The sequence below is a fragment of the Eubalaena glacialis genome, chromosome 18 (assembly GCF_028564815.1).
Source record: "Eubalaena glacialis isolate mEubGla1 chromosome 18, mEubGla1.1.hap2.+ XY, whole genome shotgun sequence".
Taxonomy (NCBI): Eukaryota; Metazoa; Chordata; class Mammalia; order Artiodactyla; family Balaenidae; genus Eubalaena; species Eubalaena glacialis.
The window spans coordinates 7547181-7568059 of NC_083733.1; the positions used below are offsets into that span (position 1 = coordinate 7547181).

Sequence of the window (20879 nt, forward strand, 5' to 3'; positions counted from 1 at the left end):
AAGTTTTAATTTCTCTAGAATAGTAATCAAGAGTAGGATTGCTGCGTAGTTTGGTGAGTGTATGTCTCCCTTTATAAGAAATTGCCAGATTGTTTTCTAGAGGGGCTTTACCATTTTGCATTTCTACCAGCAATGTATGAGAATTCCAGTTGCTGCTGTCCTTGCCAACAGTTGGTATTGTCAATATATATATATTTTTTAACATCTTTATTGGAGTATAATTGCTTTACAACGGTGTATTAGTTTCTACTTTATAACGAAGTGAATCAGCTGTACATATACATATATCCCCATGTCTCCTCCCTCTTGCGTCTCCCTCCCACCCTCCCTATCCCACCCCTCTAGGTGGTCACAGAGCACCGAGCTGATCTCCCTGTGCTATGCGGCTGCTTCCCACTAGCTATCTGTTTTACATTTGGTAGCGTATATATGTCCATGCCACTCTCTCACTTCATCCCAGCTTACCCTTCCCCCTCCCTGTGTGCTCGAGTCCATTCTCAACATCTGCCTCTTTATTCCTGTCCTGCCCCTAGTTTCTTCAGAACCATTTTTTTTTTTTTTTTTAGATTCCATATATATGTATTAGCATACGGTATTTGTTTTTCTGTTTCTGACTTACTTCACTCTGTATGACAGACTCTAGGTCCATCCACCTCACTACAAATAACTCAGTTTCGCTTCTTTTTATGGCTGAGCAATATTCCATCGTACATATGTGCCACATCTTCTTTATCCATTCATCTGTCAATGGACACTTAGGTTGCTTCGGTATATCCCCAGTAGTGGGATTGCTGGGTCAATATTTTTAATTTTAGCCATTTTAATACGTGGTTTTAATTTGCATTTCCCTAATGGTTAATGATGTTGAATGTCTTTTTATGTTCTTTTTTTTTTTTTTTCATGGGGCATAATTGCACTCCCTGATCCCCATCACAAATGGGGTTCAACAGGTTGCCCGCATCTGCCGGCATAGGGTAGGCACACACTGAGCTAGGCATCACAGACCGGTTATTGCTCAGTCTTGGGTGGCTGAATGCCCCTTGTCCCTCTAAGCAGTAGGTGCTTATTATATCCTCTTTGGTGAAGTGTCTGTTCAAGTGTTTTGTCCATCTTGTATTTGGCAAAATTAATTTTTCAATTTTCTATTTGTTGTTATTTTCTTACTATTGAGTTTGCAGAGTTCTTTACATATTCTGGATAGAAGTCCTTTATCAAATAAGCGATTTGCAAATATTTTCTCCCTGTCTGTAGCTTGTCTCTTTTCATTCTCCAGCAGAGCCTTTGGCAGAGTGAAAGTTCATAATTTTAATGAGGACCAGTTTATCAATTTATTTATTTATTTATTCACTTTATGGATCATGCTTTTGGTGTCATGTCTAGAACACTTTGCCTAACCCCAGTTCTTAGAGATTTTCTGTATTTTCTTCTAAAAGTTATATAGTTTTATGGTTTATATTGAGATCTATGATCCATTTTGAGTTAATTTTTTTGCATATGAATGGCCAATTATTGCAACATTCTTGTTGAAAGACTGTTCTTTCTGCACTTAATTTTTTTTGCATCTTTGTCAAAAATCAATTGGCCATGTTTATGTGGGCATATTTTTGAACCCCTTATTCTGGCCCATTGATCTGTTTGTCTCTGAATTCACCAATACCATACTGATTCCTGTAGTTTTATGGTAATTTTTTAAACTGGGTAATGTGATTCCTCCATTTTGTTCTTCATTTTCATAATTGTTTTAGCTATTATAGTTCCTTTTACATTTCCTAATAAATTTTAAAACCAGTTTGTTAATATCTATAATAAATCCTGCTCTAGATTCATATCTTGATATTCAGCAGTTATTCCTCCAACTTCTTCTTTGAGATTGTCTATCTATTCTTGGGCCTTTGTATTTTCACGTACGTTTTTGAATCCAGAAAATTGAAAACAGTTTTAAGAAAATAATTTTAACGTTATAGTCCTATCTTCCCAAGATCTAGGACTTCCCAATTCCAGGGGCCCTGGACTCTATTTTCAAAGACCACAAATGTCTACATTTTAGGTAGCAATATTTATAGTTCTTAAAGGTCATTTGCTTTGTATCTCACCTCTGATGATACCAGACCAGTGTGGAACCAAGACATTACTACTGGTCACCAAAATCTGGCTTCCTTTTCCTTCTGGAGATAGAGGAGGAAGTATTATCTCCACTTCTCCTTGAAGTTAAGCAGTACCCTGTGACTTGTTCCAGTTAATCACGTGGGGACTGAAGTCAGATGAGTTACTTCTAGGCAGAAACATCTAAGAGCCAGTGATTCCCCATGTTTGCCATCACATTCTGCCATCGCAGTTGGCTACGGTTTCCCAGGATGGTGTCTCCATCAGTTCAAGTTCCAGAGTGAGGATAATGTGGAGCAGAGTCCAAAACATCATACAGTGGACATGTAGCATGAGTTAGAAATAAATTTATGTTGTTTTTTACCACTGGAAAAAAAACCCCGGGATTGCCTGTTATTGCAGGATAACCTTGACTATCTTGACTAATACTAGGTAGCTGAGGCTAACAGACAGTGACCATGTCAAACTGAAGTATACCCTGGTAAGGCTGCCAGGGCAACCTTTTCCAAAAAGAACCTGACAGCTTAAGCCATATCGGGAGCAAACACACACAAAACAAACAAAAATTCAGAGTTTTATGGGCATTTTCAAATAGACCCATTTCTACTTTTGTTAAAATGATAAAGTAACTACATTATCACCTTCTTGACCAAGGAAATACAAAGTTTCTTTCTGTAATAATATACATACTCATCTGTCTCTTCTTGTGTCTTCTGCTATCCCTTTTCTTAGCTTCTCTTCAGCTACTAGGCTTTTGGAAATGTCTTTGTGTTCTTGGTTGGGGTTGGGGGGGGTCTCCTCTTTTCACGTAGGTTTCTCTCTGGGCAGCATATTTATTTGCAAATAGTAGATATGGTCATTGTTCCCGGTTTACAAGAATTTCAACCCTTGCCACCCTATTTTAACTTTCATCCAACACATCCATGAGCATAGCAACAGAAGACGTGTCCTTTCGCTGGACTCCGCTGTAATATCGGTGTGCCTCTGCCACCGGCCAGTGGCAGCTTAATGGAAGTCTTTGTTCATTTCAGGAGCAGGACAGTTTGTATTCTAAGTTACAGATTGGTTAGGCTGTCAAAGCTTCATTGATTTTGCCAGATGTATAACAAAAAGGCATTTGGTAGTCTCTGTACTTCTTAGTTCATTAACAAACTACACCATCATAGTGCGGAGTCAGAGATCTGGAAGGTAATGTCTACTTTTTTTCCCTCTGCATTTCAAGCCCTTTCTTTTGCATTCAGTAAATTCAATGAGAAGGCTTTGAGTACTTTGACTTATGAGTAATTGGCCAATTATTTATGGAGTGTCTCCAAATCACCTTCTTAAGCTTTATTCTCTGATATTTTTTGACTTCGTGGTACATCTGTTCTCTTTATATAAGTCCCTCTTCAAGATCTTTACCCCAGTTTAAAATTATACAAACCGTGTAATCTATTCTTTGATACATTTACTTCAGTTTGCTTAAGGTCAAAATTCATGCTTCGCTCACCTCCACCATATTCTGATAACACGATGGCTTAAAAAAAAATGTTATTATGGAAAATTTCACAGTGACATAAAAGTAGAGAGAATAGTGCAATTAACCTCCGTGTCCTCATACCCTTCTACAACAAACAGAATTTGTGGCTAGTTTTATTTCCTCATTCTCTCTCTAACCACGGCCATACCCACCCCCTTGCAGGATTATTTTGAAGCAAATCATAATGGCTTATGTTTAATTGGTAAAATAATAACTTACTTTACAGGTTTTTTGCTGATCATTTTCTTTCCATTTCTGTTTACTTTTTTTTTTTTGCAAAATTATTTATTTATTTTTGGCTGCGTTGGGTCTTCGTTGGGGCGTGTGGGCTTTCTCTAGTTGCGGTGAGCAGGGGCTACTCTTAGTTGCCGTGCAGGGGCTTCTTACTGCGGTGGCTTCTCTTGTTGCGGAGCATGGGCTCTAGGAGCACGGGCTTCAGTAGTTGTGGCGCACGGGCTTATTTGCCCCGTGGCATGTGGGATCTTCCCGGACCAGAGCTCGAACCCATGTCCCCTGCATTGGCAGGCAGATTCTTAACCACTGCGCCACCAGGGAAATCCCATTTCTGTTTACTTTAAATGCTACTAGAAAAGGTATTTTCTGTATCATACTGAATTTCCACAGGCTCTTAGACTCTCATTCATCTTCTTTATTTTATTTCCACATATCTTAAGTTCCTTGGATCAGTTTTTCTTTGGGTTTATTCTTGTTTATCCAACATGTACTTTCGGGGCTTGCATGTCAGTCAAAATTTTCTTCTTTGTACCTTTCAGTTCTAGCCACTTCAATAGCGTATGTCAGAGAATTTAATACCTTCTGGCATACATCTGTGTGTTTTCCTGCTTTGGACTCCAAATCCAATTTTCTAGTTGCATCTGCAAATGCATTTTCCCATGGGAGCATTTTCACTGTGATCTTTGTGTTTCCTTGATGTAATTTTCTTGGAAAACATATGGACTTTTATGTATACTTTATACCAGTGATTCTTAAACCAAATCAGGTTGTAAAGCTCCGTGGAAATCAAGAAGTGGAAGAACATGAGTTCTGATTTACTTCAAATCTATAAACAAGGCATAATTTTATCATCAGAATATAAGTATTATATCACTGCAGATTTCTGCATTCCAACATAAAAGGAAAACTGCATGTAATTTGTAAGAAATCACATATCCACTCTTTCAGTTGACCTTTGATTGCTTCTTGCACATTTCTATTTGTCATCTCTTACATGAGCTGGAGGACAAGAATGGGCAATAAATCTCGAAGGCACAGGACTTCCCTGGTGGTCCAGTGGGTAAGACTCCAAGCTCCCAGTGCAGGGGGCCCGGGTTCCATCCCTGGTCGGGGAACTAGATCCCGCTTGCGTGGCGCAACTAAGAGTCTGCATGCCACAACTAAGAGTCTGCATGCCACAACTATGTTGCAACAGGATCCCACGTGCTGCAACTAAGACCCGACGCAGCCAAAATAAATAAATAAACTAATTAAATATTTTTTAAAATCTTGAAGGCATGTTTATAGGAGGAAAACTGAAAATTAAGATGATTCTTTACACTTACTGAATTTTTTCTAATTAGGAAAAGCCCATCAATATTCTGTTTTAGTGGTGGAGCATCTTGACTCAGCTTAAGAACACCAGTGTTCCAGAGGAGCACCTAGCAATCTGGTATGCAGTGATCTGACCATTTGACTAAGAATACTGCATTTACCAATTTAGAGATGATACTTTGTTTTCAGTCATAAGGAGTCAGTATAGTTCCCATGGTCCCCCATTAAATGAGCAAAGTAGTTATATTGGGTTGCCCAAAAATTCGTTCAGGTTTTTCCGTAAGATGTTACAGGAGAACCCGAACGAACTTTTTGGCCAGCCCAATAAAAATGTAGTATTTATAACAAATAAGTAACGTGCATATAGCAGTGCCTGGCACATAGTAAGAGCTGTGTAACAGTAAGTTTTATTATTAAATTATTGTTGTTACCTGGGTTTCCTTTGGCACTTGGTAATATAATATGACTGGAACTTCTTCTGGTGCCTTCACCAGGTCCATCTTCTAACTGAATCTAGTTTTTGTTGTTGTTGATTTTTGTTTGTTTCTTTTTGTTTGTTTGTTTGGCTGTGGCATGAGGGATCTTAGTTCCCCAACCAGGGATTGAATCTGTGCCCCCTGCAGTGGGAGCGTGGAGTCCTAACCACTGACCCACCAGCGAATTCCCTCTACTGACTCTAAAATAGGGGCTTGGGCCTTCCCTGGTGGTCCACTGGTTAAGAATCTGCCTGTCAATGCAGGGGACACGGGTTCGATCCCTGGTCCAGGAAGATCCCACAGGCCGCGGAACAGCTAAGCCCGTGCCCCACAACTACTGAGCCTGTGAGCCACAACTACTGAAGCCCGCGAGCCTAGAGCCTGTGCTCCACAAGAACAGAAGGCACCTCAATGAGAAGCCTGTGCACCGCAATGAAGAGTAGCCCCCGCTCTCCACAGCTAGAGAAAGCCCGCGTGCAACAATGAAGACCCAGTGCAGCCAAAAAAAAAGGGGGGGCTCACCTAATACCGCATCTTTGGCCTCTGTGGTTCTTCTCTCTAGATGTAGAGATAGAGATAGGGATATAGTCTTCCCCTCAGATTTCACATATTCTTATGACATATGAGAAGTAGATGAAGGAGCTGGAGATGGTTAACCTGTAAGAGAGAAGAGTACATGGAACATTTTCATAGGGCTGTTGGGAGGCTGAGGCAGTGGCCAGTCTCTGGATCAGTGATTCTTCAATCCTCTGTAGTGACAGACTGCTTTGTACCTCTGATGCAAGCCCTTCCCCCCAAAAATGACTGAGCGTTTGCAGAAGCATCATAGACCTCCAGAAACCCATCCGTGGATGGGAAGGCTTCCTGCCTTGGTCTGGAGGGCAAAACAAGGACCAGGGAGTAGACGATGTTGAATGGGCAGGGAAAGAAGTCCTGGTTCAATATAAGGATGCTCTTTCTAACAGAGTGGTAGTTCTCCAACTTTGCAGGATTTTACAGTTACCTAGGGTGATTTTAAAAATTCTGATGGCCAGGCTGTGCCCAGACCGACTATAATCAGAATTTCTGTGGGTATAGTCTGGGCATTTTTACTTTTTATAAAGTTCCCCAGATGATTCCAAGGTGCAGCCGAGTTCAGGAATCAGTAAATTAGCCATTGGAACAGTCTCTTTAAGTAATGAGCGCCTTGTCAGTGGAGATACTTCAAGCACAGAACATTTTTCTTATTGATTTGAACATTCTAACTATACTTAATCTCTCCTAAACAGTATCTTATTTCTTTGCTCTATTAACCGCAGGTTCAAATTTATTTTATTATTTAAGAAATGACTTCGCTTTTGATTCTCTGCTTTTTTTCTTTCCAATTGTACACTTGTTAAGTCTATGGGTTCTGTGGTATTTGCATTCGTAATTCAAAATTACAAAGGTATGAGTGTACTTATAGGAGCTTCTTTGGCCTGGGCAGCAACTAAAGTGAAATTTCACAATGTGAAAGGCCCAGGCTGGTTTGCACAATCTGTCTGGTCCTTGATCATACTTCTGTTTGGAAACAGAATAGTGCTTCTAGTTTTCAGTCACTTGTAATATCATTTCTTTCCCTTTCAGCTTTCATTCATTTCCTCTGATGTCATATTGGAAAAGATTAGGATGCCCAAAGATATTTGACCTTCCATAGGTAAATGGAACTTTATTAGCATCAAAATGCCATTTTAAGCGTATGTGAAAAAGCCAAAATGGTAATTAAACAGATATTGTTATAAGAAGTTGCTGATCTCTACCTAGACAGAAAGTGAAAATGTATGCTTCTGGCAGGGGTCACTTTGGGGTGAGAGAGCAAGGCGTGTGGTCCCCAGTGGCCTCTGTCTCATTACAAGCAAAGTTTTCCTCAGGAAGGCCCTGGCCATTCATCAGCAGCCATTGTGCTGATGTAATATCGGTGGTCTTTGCCTGGGCATTAGAGTTCATCCACACAGCTTGCGGGGTCCCCAGGAGGAACCCATCTGTGGGACTGTATTACAATCATGCTGGTTTTATAGATGAGTAAACAAACCTGGAAAAGTAACTCGCCCGACAAAACACACAGCTAGGACATAGGATTGGAACCCTGGCTGATTGGAACCCGAGTCTGTGCTCTCCTGATAAGGATTATAACTTTCCTAATACTTTGGCTGGCTTATGAATGCCAAGTTCTATTTTTCAACCTGGAAAAACATCAGCTAAAGATAGACAGCATCATCATCACCACCACCTACCACCACCACAACCACCAACACCATCATCACCACCACCTACTCTATCAGTTCGCTAGGACTGCCACCACGAAGCACCACAGACAACAGAAGTTTACTGTCTCAGTTCCAGAGACTTGGAGTCCAAAGCCAAGGTGTTGGCAGGGTTCGTTCCTTCTTTTTTTTTTCTGGGTTGTCTTTTCACTTTGTTTGTTTGTTTGTTTGCTTTGACCACGCTGTGCAGCATGTGGGATCTTAGTTCCCTGACCTGGGATCGAACCTGTGCCCCCTGCATTGGGAGTGTGGGGTCTTAACCACTGGACCGCGAGGGAAGTCCCTCACTTTTTTTTTTGTTAAATTGAAGTATAATTGATTTACAGTGTTGTGTTACTTTCAGGTGTACAGCAAAGTGATTCAGTTATATATATATTATAGATATATATAATTATAATATATATATTCTTTTTCAGATTCTTTTCCCTTATAGGTTATTATAAAATATTGAGTATAGCTCCCTGTGCTATATAGTAGGTCCTTGCTGGTTATCTGTTTTACACATGGCAGTGTGTATATGTTAATCCCAGACTCCTAATTTATCCCTCCCCCTGGGTTGGTACCTTCTGAGGCTGTGAGGGAGGGATGTGTTCCAGGCCTCTCTCCTTGACTTGTAGATGACCGTCTCGTCCCTGGGTCTCCTCACACTGTCTTCCCTCTATAAGCATGTCTGTGTCCAAAATTCCCCTCTCTATGCGGACACCTTCATATAGGGTGGATGAGGGTGAACCAATTGACTTAGCTTTGACCACATTCTCCACCAGCTTCCTCGGAAGCCAAAGGATCCCCAAGCCGACATCCAGGGTTGTTGGGACAGGACAGAGGAGGCGGCTGGGATGCATCAGTCACACATAGCACAATGGTTCTCTTCATATTAGCACAGTATCATTTGGATGTTTTGGGAGTGGAGGGTAGGGATGCTTAACTCTACATTCCTACTCTGTTGGGGCACTTAGTACCCCATCACGAGAGACGGAGTCTGTGGTAACATCTTTCTACCCTCTTTTCTTCACTTCCAACTTTGGTCTTTAAATCCATCAGTCTTTAAAATTAGCCTTATCTTTTACAATGTCAATAGCTGGCAATGGATGATTTTGTAATATTTCTTCTGTCTATTCCTGAACGTATCTTGAAGATATTTCACCTGAGTTGTTGAATTGCTTTTTAAAAAAAAAAAAAAAAAAAAAATTAAATGCTAAGTTCAATTTGGATTTCAAACCCCAGGAAGAAGATGTTAAAGACTTTAAGCAACCATCACAGTAATGGATCTCGGTCCGAAAAATGAGACTGAATTAGAAAGTAGTGAAAATACTGAAATTCAAAGCACAGAAGAAACTGAATTAATCTATACTTGTCCAGATGAAAGAAGTGAAAAGAATCATGTTTGTTGTCTTCTCAATATCAGTGACATTACACTTGAACAAGATGAAGAAGCCAAAGAGTTTGTCATTGGAACTGGATGGGAAGAAGCAGTGAGTATTTTCTTGAGTTAGGTCTCTTGCATGTCAGTGTTTTGACACAAGCCTTTTCTTTTACTATTTTCAAATATAGTTACTATTGCCAAAAAAAAAAAAAAATGTGTAAATGATGAAATATAGAAACCTTTTGGAACAGAGGTAGAATGTTAATGATGATAATAGCTGTACCTTTTATTGAGTATTTATGGCCACTCACTATTGGCAAGCACAGTACTGAATGCTTTACATACATCAATTCATTCACCTTCTCAATAGTTCTGTGAGGCAGGTATTATGTGAGGCATAATATTATGTGAGGCAGCCTCACTTCTTGGACAAGGATACCAAAGCACCCAAAAGGTGAAATGTGTCAAAGATCACCCAGGCAGTGGTCAAGGCAGGGCTTGAACCCAGCTCTTCTGGACTCCAGAACCCAAGCTACTTAACTTAACCCAAGCTACTTAATTCCCCAAGAGAACTGAGATTTTTATCCTGGTGGTTCTACTCAGAACCCTGTGGGTTTATTCTTAAACTATTCTTAGAATCAGTAATAGAATTACAGTTCTAAATTTAGAACTGTAAGGGAATTTGGTCTAATCCAATGATTCTCACTTGGTAGTGTCACAACTGGTGGGGAGGGAGAGGGGATGCTACTGGATGTAGTGGGTAGAGGCCAGGGGTGCTGCTCCACATCCTGCAATGCCCAGGGTGGCTCCCACTGCAAGAAATGGTCCAGCCTTGGGACTTCCCTTGCGGTCTAGTGGTTAAGACTCTGTCCTTCTATTGCAGGAGGTGCATGTTCGATCCCTGGTGGGGGAACTAAGATCCCACATGCCACGAAGCCAAAAAAAAAAAAAAAAAGGAAATGATCCAGCCTTGTCTTAGCTTGGGCTGCTGTAATAGAATACCATAGACTGGGTAGCTTAAGCAACAGACATTTATTTCTCAGTCTGAGGTCAGGGTGCCAGCATGGCTGGGTTCTTGGTGAGAGCCCTATTTCATTTTATTTTATTATTTTTTGGCTGTGCCATGCAGCATGCGGGATGCAGGATCTTTAGTTCCCCAACCAGGGACCGAGCCCTTGCCCCCTGCAGTGGAAGTGTGGAGTCTTAACCACTGGACCACCAGGGAAGTCCCCTCCTTTTCTTATAAGGGCATTAATCCCATCACGAAGGCCCTGCCGTCTTGACCTCATCTAATACCTAGATGACCTACTACCCTAATACCTCCCAAACACCCACCTCCAAATACCATCACACTGGGGATTAGGGTTTCAACATAGAAATTTGCCGGGGGAGGGTACACAAACATGCAACCCGTAAAAAGCCCCCAATGTTGGTAGTGCCAATGTTGAGAAACCTTGATCTAATTGGTTTATTTTATAAATATGGAAACTGAGGCCAAAATAAGGCAGAGTGACTCTACCCAAGTCCACTTGACAGTTGCAAGAATGTGTCTTCGGAGCCTCCTCTGGTGCTCTCTCTACTGTACGCCCCCCCCCACCTTGTTAAGCATATATGACCTTCCATACACACACCCCCAGGTCAGGTAAGTCAAGGTGGTAGAGAGTTCTATTTAAGCATGGAAAACTTCCTAAGCTTAGAAGGTTCAGTTTACTATTCAAGGTAATTACTTTGAAATATACATCCAAGGGCTGTTGGAAAAGAATTTTCTTTTAATTGGAAAAATTGCCCCGCGCCCCATGCTGAGAGTACATTTGCTGTTCACACTCTGTCTGGTACGATCCTGCCACACCATTTCCTCCTGCCTGCTGCCTGCTACTCTTTGCTCTCTCTGCCCAGCCCCCGACCCCTGCCCACCCAGCCCTACCCCACCTCTCAGACAGCCTTGCCTCAGGAGGGGTGACTGGGGTCTGTCCCCGCCCCCTGCAAAGGCTGGCTTCCTGCACTGGCTCATGGCCCCCTGACCCTTTCTGTGCTGGTGCCAGGGACCCCTGGGCCGGCATTTAGAGGAGGACAGAGAACACTTTGCTGGTAGCAATTCGTGAGAGCTTCTTATGCTTGCAGAGCCAAGGGACCTCACAGGAGGCAGATGATGGGATGCCTCAGGGCTGCACAATGTTGACCCAGGCTGACCCAGTGCAGGAGCCTTTCCTATCACTACCCTGCTGTTTCTCCCCGTGGCAGCCTGGGGACGCCCACACCACTTGGCTGCTCTGTGGACACTCAGTCAGGAGGGAGGCACAGTCACCTTGCACTGCAGCTGGGCTCGAAGTCCTGGCAGACATCCAGACCTTTTTGGAAACACCTAGCTTACCTGTGACACCTCACCTGTAAGGACCAAAAAGGCAAGGTGTCATTGCCCCCTGCCCTGGGACTTGGATCACCTGCCAGGCCATCTGAACACCCCGGAGATGTAGATCCTCTGTATCAGCCTCGACCCAAGGCTCATGTGGGGTGCCTTTTTTTTTTTTTTTTTTGGCTGCGCCTTGCAGCTTACTGGATCTAGGTTTCTGGACCAGGGATTGAACCCGGGGCCTCTGCAGTGAAAGCGCCGAGTCCTAACCACTGAACTGCCAGGGAACTCCCACGTGGGGTGCTTTTTATTTTATTTATTTACTTATCTTTTAAAAAAGATGTATTTATTTTATTTTTTAATTAATTAATTTATTTTTGGCTGTGTTGGGTCTTCGTTGCTGCACGCGGGCTTTCTCTAGTTGCAGCGAGCGGGGGCTACTCTTCACTGCAGGCTTCTCATCGCGGTGGCTTCTCTTGTTGCGCAGCATAGGTTCTAGGCACGCGGACTTCAGTGGCTGTGGCATGCAGGCTCAGTAGTTGTGGCTCATGGGCTTAGCTGCTCGGTGGCATGTGGGATCTTCCCAGACCAGGGAGATTGAACCCACGTCCCCTGCATTGGCAGGAGGATTCTTAACCAGTGCACCACCTGGGAAGTCCCTGGGGTGCTTTTTAAAATCTACCTTCCCAGGAGTTCCCTGACCCTTCCCAAGCCCCTCCCCTGAGTACTGGCTTAGTAGGTTGGGGTGGGCCTCGGGAATCTGGATTTTGAAAAGCAGCTCAGGTGACTCTTAGGGTCAGGCAACTGGGGAGCCTTCGCTGACTCAGTTGGGCCTGTTTAATAGATTCAGAAAGACAAAAGCTCAGGGGTTGCTCCACATTTTAGGCTCCCCTCACTCAACATCCCGTTAAGCCAAAGTTGGCCTTTTCCACACACACAGCCTGGAGACAAATCCCCTTGCCTGGCTGGAGGTGGGGACCAAGCGACTTGCCTCACTCCACCAAAGCCACCATCTGGAGAGAGGCTGTCAGCCTGAGAACCTGTTAGCAAATGGGCTGGGACCCTTGCTTTTCTGTAAAAGCTGGAAAACCACCTGGGGAGCCAGGGTCGAGAGCAGTGAGGTGTGAGGCAAGCAGCATGGTCCTCTTGAAGATGCAGTGCCGACCCTGCAGCACGTGAAGGGACCGGGTTCCCAGAACAGAGGCAGAGGGAGGGGGAAGCTGGGGAAGATGTGCTCAGGCTGACTCAGCGTGCAGTGCTGGGCAGCGGCCTTGTAGCCGTCCAAGAACTGGGACTTCACTGTGCTAAAGAAAATGGGGTTTTTTTTTGTTTTTTTTTTTTACAAGCAAATCTTTAGTAGACTTGCAGTAATTTTTTTTGTTTTGTTTTGTTCTTTTTATTTATTGATTGATTGATTTTTGGCTGTGTTGGGTCTTCGTTTCTGTGCGAGGGCTTTCTCCAGTTGCAGCGAGTGGGGGCCACTCTTCATCGCGGTGCGCGGGCCTCTCACTGTCGCGGCCTCTCCCGTTGCGGAGCACAGGCTCCAGACGCGCAGGCTCAGTAGTTGTGGCTCACGGGCCTAGTTGCTCCGCGGCATGTGGGATCTTCCCAGACCAGGGCTCGAACCCATGTCCCCTGCACTGGCAGGCAGACTCCCAACCACTGCGCCACCAGGGAAGCCCAAGAAAATGGGTTTTTTTGATGAGAACATATTCAAGGCTTCAGCAGCACGGCTTTGGGAAGAGCTAGGCCTGTGGAATAAGAAAGTATCGGACTCCAATAGCACTTACTAGACTTTTTAAAAAAGTGATGCTGCAGGCTTCCCTGGTGGCCCAGTGGTTAAGAATTTGCCTGCCAATGCAGGGGACACGGGTTCGAGCCCTGATCTGGGAAGATCCCACCTGCCACGGAGCAACTAAGCCTGTGCGCCACAACTACTGAGCCTGCACTCTAGACCCCATGAGCCACAACTACTGAGCCCTCGTGCCACAACTACTGAAGCCCGCGTGCCTAGAGCCCGTGCTCTGCAACAAGAGAATCCATCGCAATGAGAAACCCACCCACCGCAATGAACAGTAGCCCCCGCTCGCTGCAACTAAAGAAAGCCTGCGCAGCAAAGAAGACCCAACGCAGCCATAAATAAATAAATAAATAAATAAATAAATAAAAAGTTCCCTTTAAAAAATAAAATAAAATAAAAAGGGGTGCTTCTTGACACTTATGAATTTCTAACAGGAATTTGGGGAGCTGAACATGTGAGGTGAGAGGGTGTGGAGGGTGAAGGGGATGATGGGAAAGGGATGTTTTTCTGCAGGAGGACCAGAGGCTGGCCCTATCTTCAGGCCCGGGAGACAATGCTGCTCCTCACAGCCTCTCCTCGTCCTCTGCTTGGGCCTGCACAGACCTGAATGTGCCAGGACTTGTTGGCTGTAAGGATATTTTGAGCCTCAGTTTCCTCCTCTGTAACCTGGATATCAGACTAAATTGTAGCACTCCTGTGAGGATTAAGTGAACGATTGCCAAGAGATCCTCAGCTCAGTGCCTGGAACATAGTAAAATTGTGGGAGCTATTTTTGCTTTTTTTTTTTTAACATATAAGGTTGCCAGATTTAGCAAATGAAAACACAAGACACCCAGCTGAACCTGACTTTCGGTAAACCTAATTTGTTTAAGTATATCCCGAATGCGGTCTTGTATTTTTATCTAACAGCTCTGTTTACCTGTGACCTCTGTGGCAGGGTCAGCCGGGGGACTCCGGGTGTGGCCGCGGGCATGGGGGTGCCTGGGCCATGCTGACCCAGCGTCTGCCTCTGCTCCTCTGCCTTTCCTTCAGCCCCTCCGAGCAGCAGTCTCCCGGGTGTGGTAAACAGAGCCTGCAGTACAAGAAAGCCTGGCAGGGGGGACAAGAACAAACAGTTTTGATTTCATTTGAATAATTCTGAATTTACTTTAATGCACACCTAAAAAAATGTAGAGTCAGCACATCAATGTGGCCATTTATAGATACTATCGCTTAGTATTTTCGTCTTTAAAAATACTGTTACAGATACTATTGCTTAGTATGAGGCTAAACTAGGCATGAAAAGTTAAAACTAAAACATTTAAGTCAATTTTTAGAGAAATATTGATTCAAATAGGACAGCCAAAATGGGAATGGGGCCAAAGTAGGGGCAACTGGAGTCTAGGCAGCTCAGCTGAGAGTAACACGCTGTTTTATTTGCAGGTCCGAGGCTGGGGAAGGATTTCTCCAACTGCCTGCATCTGGCCCAGGAAGAAGCTTAAAAAGGCGAAGATGGGAGAAAGTGCCAGCAGCTGCTTACTCTGTGTCAGCCTCTCCCAAGGGAGCCTGGAGGCCAGGCTTCAGTCGGAGGCGGGTAAGTTGGAGGTGGGGGCTTCAGCTCCGGCTGAGGCAGAGCCGGAGAAGGATGGAGGCAGCTTCTCCCAGACTCCGGGCCCCCCGCCAGGCCCCACCTCTGCCTACCGGGAAGTTAACAAGATCTGCTTTCCCACCTACAGTCAGGGAGAGAAAAAAAGTCTGCAAATAAAAGAGTTTATTTGGTGCCTGGAAGACTGGGCCACTCCCGAGACTGTGAGGGTCAAGGACCCCGGAAGCCCCAGCGCTGACGGAAGTGCCTCCGTAGCAGACTCCTTGACTTCCAAGGCCCTTTTAGTTCTACCTGCCCTGAAGGCTTCACCCCCAAATGGCTTGGATGTGACGGGTAAGAAGAGTCAGAACTTTTTCTTGCAACTGGAAGAGAAGGGGCCGAGCGTGGCGAAGGATGGGCGTGTGGCTTGTGCATGTGGAGTGAAAACAGTTGACGGGACAGGTGAAAAGAGACCCAGTGAGCTGGCCAAGCACCACAGGGTGAAGGAAACGCAGCCTTTCCCCACCCCGGTGGCCCGGACATCCCTGCTGGCCGCTCCTGAGCCCTGCTGCCTGCCCTGGTCCCTCCTGCCTGAAAAACACCTGGTGTGCCCTCCCCAGCACAACAGTGTTAGCTATCTCGCCACCTTGCAGCTTGTGCAGAAACAAGGAGCACAGACCGACAAAGCCAAATTCAAAGCCAGGGAGCCGAGACCTCCCGTGAAAACCCCACAGCGCGTTCTCACAGCGGCCAAGCCGGCAAACAGGCCCCAAACGCTGGAGACCAAAGTGTTGTCAAGACCTCTCTTGCCATCCCTCACGGTGAGCAGAGTTGTTATGGCCGTTCCCACTCACAGACTCCTCTGAGTTGCCACAATATAATTCCCTGGGGGTAAGCACCGTCTTAAAGTTGTTCATCTTCTCTTCCCTCTCTCCCTCCTGCCCCAACCCCAGTCTCTTCCTCCTCCTCCTCCTCGTCTTCTCGTACACTCATCTCTCCCCCTCTCCCCTGTTGCTTTTTTGTAGTATAATCAGGGGAAATTGAACCTCATTGCATGGGTTTTGATGTGCTCTCAAAGCCCCGATATTTATATGTTACCTGCTTCTATTGCTTAGCCATTTACAAAACGCAAACTGGTAATGCCAGTCTCAGCCTCTGCCTGACTTATCTCTGCACTGGAAGACAAGTGGATGGTGGGGAATCTGAAGGGCCTCCCTCAGGGATGCCCCCATGCCAGCCCTGAGCCAACCCGCAGGGGCTCCTTCTGCCCCCTCAACCCCAGTGCCTTAAGCCAAGGGTACTGGGCGTGTGTAGACCATATCGTTTCTTGATCTTTTGAACCTGGCAGATGTCTGTCTGTTGCCGCATTTTCTCTTGCAACAAAGATCTGCTTCAATAGAAACAATGTTATAAGAGAAAATTCCAGCCTGTGTCCAAGTGAATATCCTCTGTCCAAGGTGGCGTATCCTTATATTATATCCATGGATGTACGGTATCCCTTGTTTCCTATATGTCCCAGATTTCATATATTATAGCCTCATGCTAGTCTCAGATTTCATATATTTCATCTATTATAGCCTCATGCTAGTCTCTTGTGTCTGGGAAGTTTTTCTTACCATTCTACAAAATTCATCTTGCGAGGCAGGTTAAGAATAATTATTATTTTTTTAAATGTCACTGTGATTATTGTCAGCATACATGCTTCCTCCAGTCTTACCTTATAACTACTATTTGGGAACTCGACAACCCCAAACAGACAAGTATGGAATGGGGCTGTGACTTTCTTCCTTCTTCCATCTTTCCTCTCCCCTCATTTTACCCGAGTGCATATTTCCTGAAGTTGTAAATAAATTAAACTTTTGTAAATGAGTTATATTTTAAATGTGAAGTGACAATGCTATGTAGAGAAATGCTCTGAAGAACCATTTTGTAATATGCATAACCATTTAGCCGCTCTGTAATTAGTTGGCATGTGCTTAAGGTAGTTTGTACTTGAACTCTAGGCTTTCCATCTCCTAAATGATGGGCAGACAGAATATATGACTGTATTTGTAAACATCTGCTTTCCATAACTGGTCTTTGTGATGTCTTGTCTGTTTAAGTTTAGGTTTTTTGGTTTTGTTGGTTTGTCTTTATAAAACACCAGAAATGCAGGAGTGACTATAGTACAACCGTCATTGAAAGGCGTATTTTGCCTTTTGAGGTCATACACTTTACAGTCTAGAAGCAGTTAACAGGTTCTACTCATTCTTTCTTCTCTGAATGAAGAAACCATCTGGATTCATCCCCAAGAAGAGGCCCTGATTTCCCACTGTGTCTGGACAGTGGGGGTCTTGGACCCAGTACTGTTTGAGGACCCTCCAGCTCTGGCAGCCTGCCCACCTAAGTCAGTGGTTTTTCAAGCCCCTCTTTATAAGCTGCAGAATAATGAATAAGCTCACTATGTAAAGCAGTCAAAAGTGTTTGATTGGGAGGGAAAAAGTATCCACCAGTATGAGGGACAAAGCCCGCCTGCTCAGCCCAGATGTACTTACCTGTTGAGATCTTGAGGCAGTTTGAACTGATCCAAGTTACAACTTAATGTTTTTTTCTTAAGAAAAACTCATTTGTTGAGATAAGGGTTATAAATTCTATAGCTTTGGGGGTAAACATATAATAATTTAGAATTGAGGAGAGCCAGTTTGAACAAAGGAAGGGCCAAATTTAAAAGTTTGTAATATCTTTTTTTTTTTTTAAAGAATTTCACTTATTTATTTATTTATTTATTTATTTTTGGCTGTGTTGGGTCTTCGTTTCTGTGCGAGGGCTTTCTCTAGTTGCGGCAAGCGGGGGCCACTCTTCATCGCGGTGTGCGGGCCTCTCACTATCGCGGCCTCTCTTGTTGCAGAGCACAGGCTCCAGACGTGCAGGCTCAGCAATTGTGGCTCACGGGCCTAGTTGCTCCGCGGCATGTGGGATCCTCCCAGACCAGGGCTCGAACCCGTGTTCCCTGCATTGGCCGGCAGACTCTCAACCACTGCACCACCAGGGAAGCCCCTGTAGTATCTTTTTTGAGCAAATAATTTGGTCAACAAAATGTTGACTAGAAGATCCCTCTGTGAATAGATAAGAATGCTTTGCATTTGGCATCTTTTTCTTTAGGTAATTATTCAAGTACCTGTTAAAGGCCCTCTGGGATCTTATCTGTGTTAGCCGTGGTTTAAATTGTTTCTCTGTGGTTAGTCACTCTAGGCCTTGTCCCAATTTCTATTCAGATTAAATGAGGACACCCCGAACTGGTCTTTGATGTCCAAGTTTAGATAAAGGCTAAATGTTGACTAGAATGCAGTCCCCCTTAGGGTTCTAGGTCACTAACAAAAATCCTGCCATTTTAAGGAGTTAAGCATGTTATAATTCAGTGCCAATGGCCCTCTTCCTACCTCCAGGTGATGATCTCAGTTAGGTTTTGATTCCTCTAGTCCTCCCCAAACCAAGCATGGAGGGCTCTGTGTTTCACCCCTCATTCTGTTATATTTGGCTGTCTCATTAGTAAAGCTTTCCAAACCCCTATTCTTTTTAGAAATTTAAAAAATCACCGAGTGGAACTGTGGCAGCACCCGACAGAGGGCTCCTGCAGGGCCTGAGGTCAACTACTGGGTGAGGCCAGGCTGAGGTCTGGGGATGCTCCTGGGCAAGGGCAGGGCCATAGGGGCTGGAAACCTCAGAAAGATAGAGTATAGATCTGACAGAGAGACGAGGGACAAGGCCAAGGGGAAGACTAAGTCAGAATAAGACCCGGCGACATTTGGACAAGTATGTAGGGCTTTGGCTACTCAGGGAGACTTTCCCTAATTTTTAGCTATGTTCTTTTTATTCTGGACTTTGCCCCCTTATTGTGAAATTTACCCGTACTTCCAGGACCATGCTATAAAATGACTTGAACCCAGAATCAAATTTGCTTTCAACCTCTCCCGAAGTGCCGGAGCCCCAGCCCATCTCCCTGCGGGCTCCCCCAGCTGGCCAAGCAGGCCGAGCTGCACAGTTGGAGTCCTCGCATCTGGGACTTTTTGGGTGTCTGGGCTTGGGTCCATTGCAGCCTTAGTGCTGCAGTTTAGGGGCTACGGAAAAGTCAGCTGAGGAAGAAACGGGCTCCTGTGGCTGTGACTGAGGGCACACGAGGGTGGTCCCTGGTACCACGGGCAACACTCTCCCACTGTCTGCCAGGTTAACTGGGGCACTGGAGCCAGGAGAGATTCAGTGCTGTGCCCTTGATGCCCAGGCTAAACTCTGACCCGAGCTCCACTAGCCGGTCACACGATACAATAATTCCACTTGAATTGGCAAGGCACTGTTCTAAGAGTTCAAAGCCTCTTCTGGGTATTATCTCTTTTTTTTTTTTTTTTTTTTAAATTTATTTATTTATTTATTTATTTATTTATGGCTGTGTTGGGTCTTCGTTTCTGTGCGAGGGCTTTCTCCAGTTGCGGCGAGCGGGGGCCCCTCTTCATCGCGGTGCGCGGGCCTCTCACTGTCGCGGCCTCTCTTGTTGCGGAGCACAAGCTCCAGACGCGCAGGCTCAGTAGCTGTGGCTCACGGGCCCAATTGCTCCGCGGCATGTGGGATCTTCCCAGACCAGGGCTCGAACCCGTGTCCTCTGCATTGGCAGGCAGACTCTCAACCACTGCGCCACCAGGGAAGCCCTTATCTCTTTTTATCCTGAGCAAATTCATGAGGGTCAGGGATCATTTTCTCCTGTGACCCAAGGAGAATCCAATCAACAGAGAGCTTGTGTTTAGTCAGGCCTGGTGTGCACCTTGGGCATCTGAAGGTGCCAACTTATCTCCAAGGTGAGGGAACAGCTCGGGCACTGGGTGGAAAGTATCACATAAGGCAGGAAGGAAGGCTTCAGAATGTCATTCCTTCCTGTAAGATGGGAACAATTTGACATAGGATGTGGTGAAGATGAGGAGGTAATGTATGTAAAACAAATCAAATAGAGGTTTGATCTGTGGTTTTCCTGAATGTGGTGATCAGATCAAATACAAATAGCTGGATCATTTCCCTTTAATGAATGCCTGGCTGTTCAAAATCATCGAGAAATCCTGTGGGCATGGCCAGTTGTCATTTGGAATTTGATGGGTCTTCACTCTTTAAAAGTCCTCAGAACTCAGCTTCCTAACTTGTCGACTCAGGGTCCTTGCTTGGGACTCCTGTTAATCCATGGGCCATCTTCATTCCCTGGCCCTTTTCCTCATCCTGTTTTGCTTGAATTTCCACTGCACCAGTCTAAACACCATTGCTCTGCAGATTTATACCATGCCTCTCATACTGATTTTGTGTCACCTTGAGGTGTTACAGCAAAAAATTTACTTTTCAAGTTTAGTCTCCCAGATCAAAGCTATTGTATATCTTCCTGAACACAGTCTTAGGATAACTCCAGTGCAATAAGTAAAACTAGCACCATCATCCTTTTTCCTAGGAGCTGAGAACTAGACCTTTTTTTTTTAATAGCCCAGCTTTGCCCCTGGACATTGTTGACTCTGCCCTATAAAATGAGGGGATTAATACCTAGGGTCCTTCCTAATTCTGTCATTTTAGCGCAGTTAACTCGCCTGTAAACATTACCAGACACTCAAAATGTGAACAGTTCTTTTTGTCACAGATTTGCGATCAGATTTCCTCTGGATGCTGGCTTTTGTAGTGTGAAATTTAAAAAAAATCTAAATGAATTCCAATTTGTACATTTCAAAACTTGTTTATAGTAAAAATCCTAAAGAGATTAAGAAAAAAAATTTTTTTACGTAAGACTATGAGAATTGTTTTACTAACACATTCTTTATAAACAACGCACGTACTTTTTTTTTTTAAAGACAATTTTTTAGAGCAGTTTAAAG

General features: G+C 44.4%; 1 protein-coding gene across 2 annotated transcripts in view; it reads left to right on the forward strand.

The window, feature by feature from the left end:
• C18H16orf46 (chromosome 18 C16orf46 homolog) overlaps positions 1–20879 on the forward strand; it is a 30607-nt gene that overhangs the window by 5167 nt on the left and 4561 nt on the right. The window contains exons 2-3 of one of the 2 annotated variants that reach the window (XM_061172809.1): positions 9153–9400; positions 14865–15897. In XM_061172809.1, the coding sequence (XP_061028792.1) occupies positions 9191–9400; positions 14865–15872 (1218 nt within the window). In that variant the 5' untranslated portion in view covers positions 9153–9190 and the 3' untranslated portion in view covers positions 15873–15897. The remainder of the gene's footprint in view (positions 1–9152; positions 9401–14864; positions 15898–20879) is intronic. The other variant, XM_061172810.1, reaches the window with a different exon arrangement.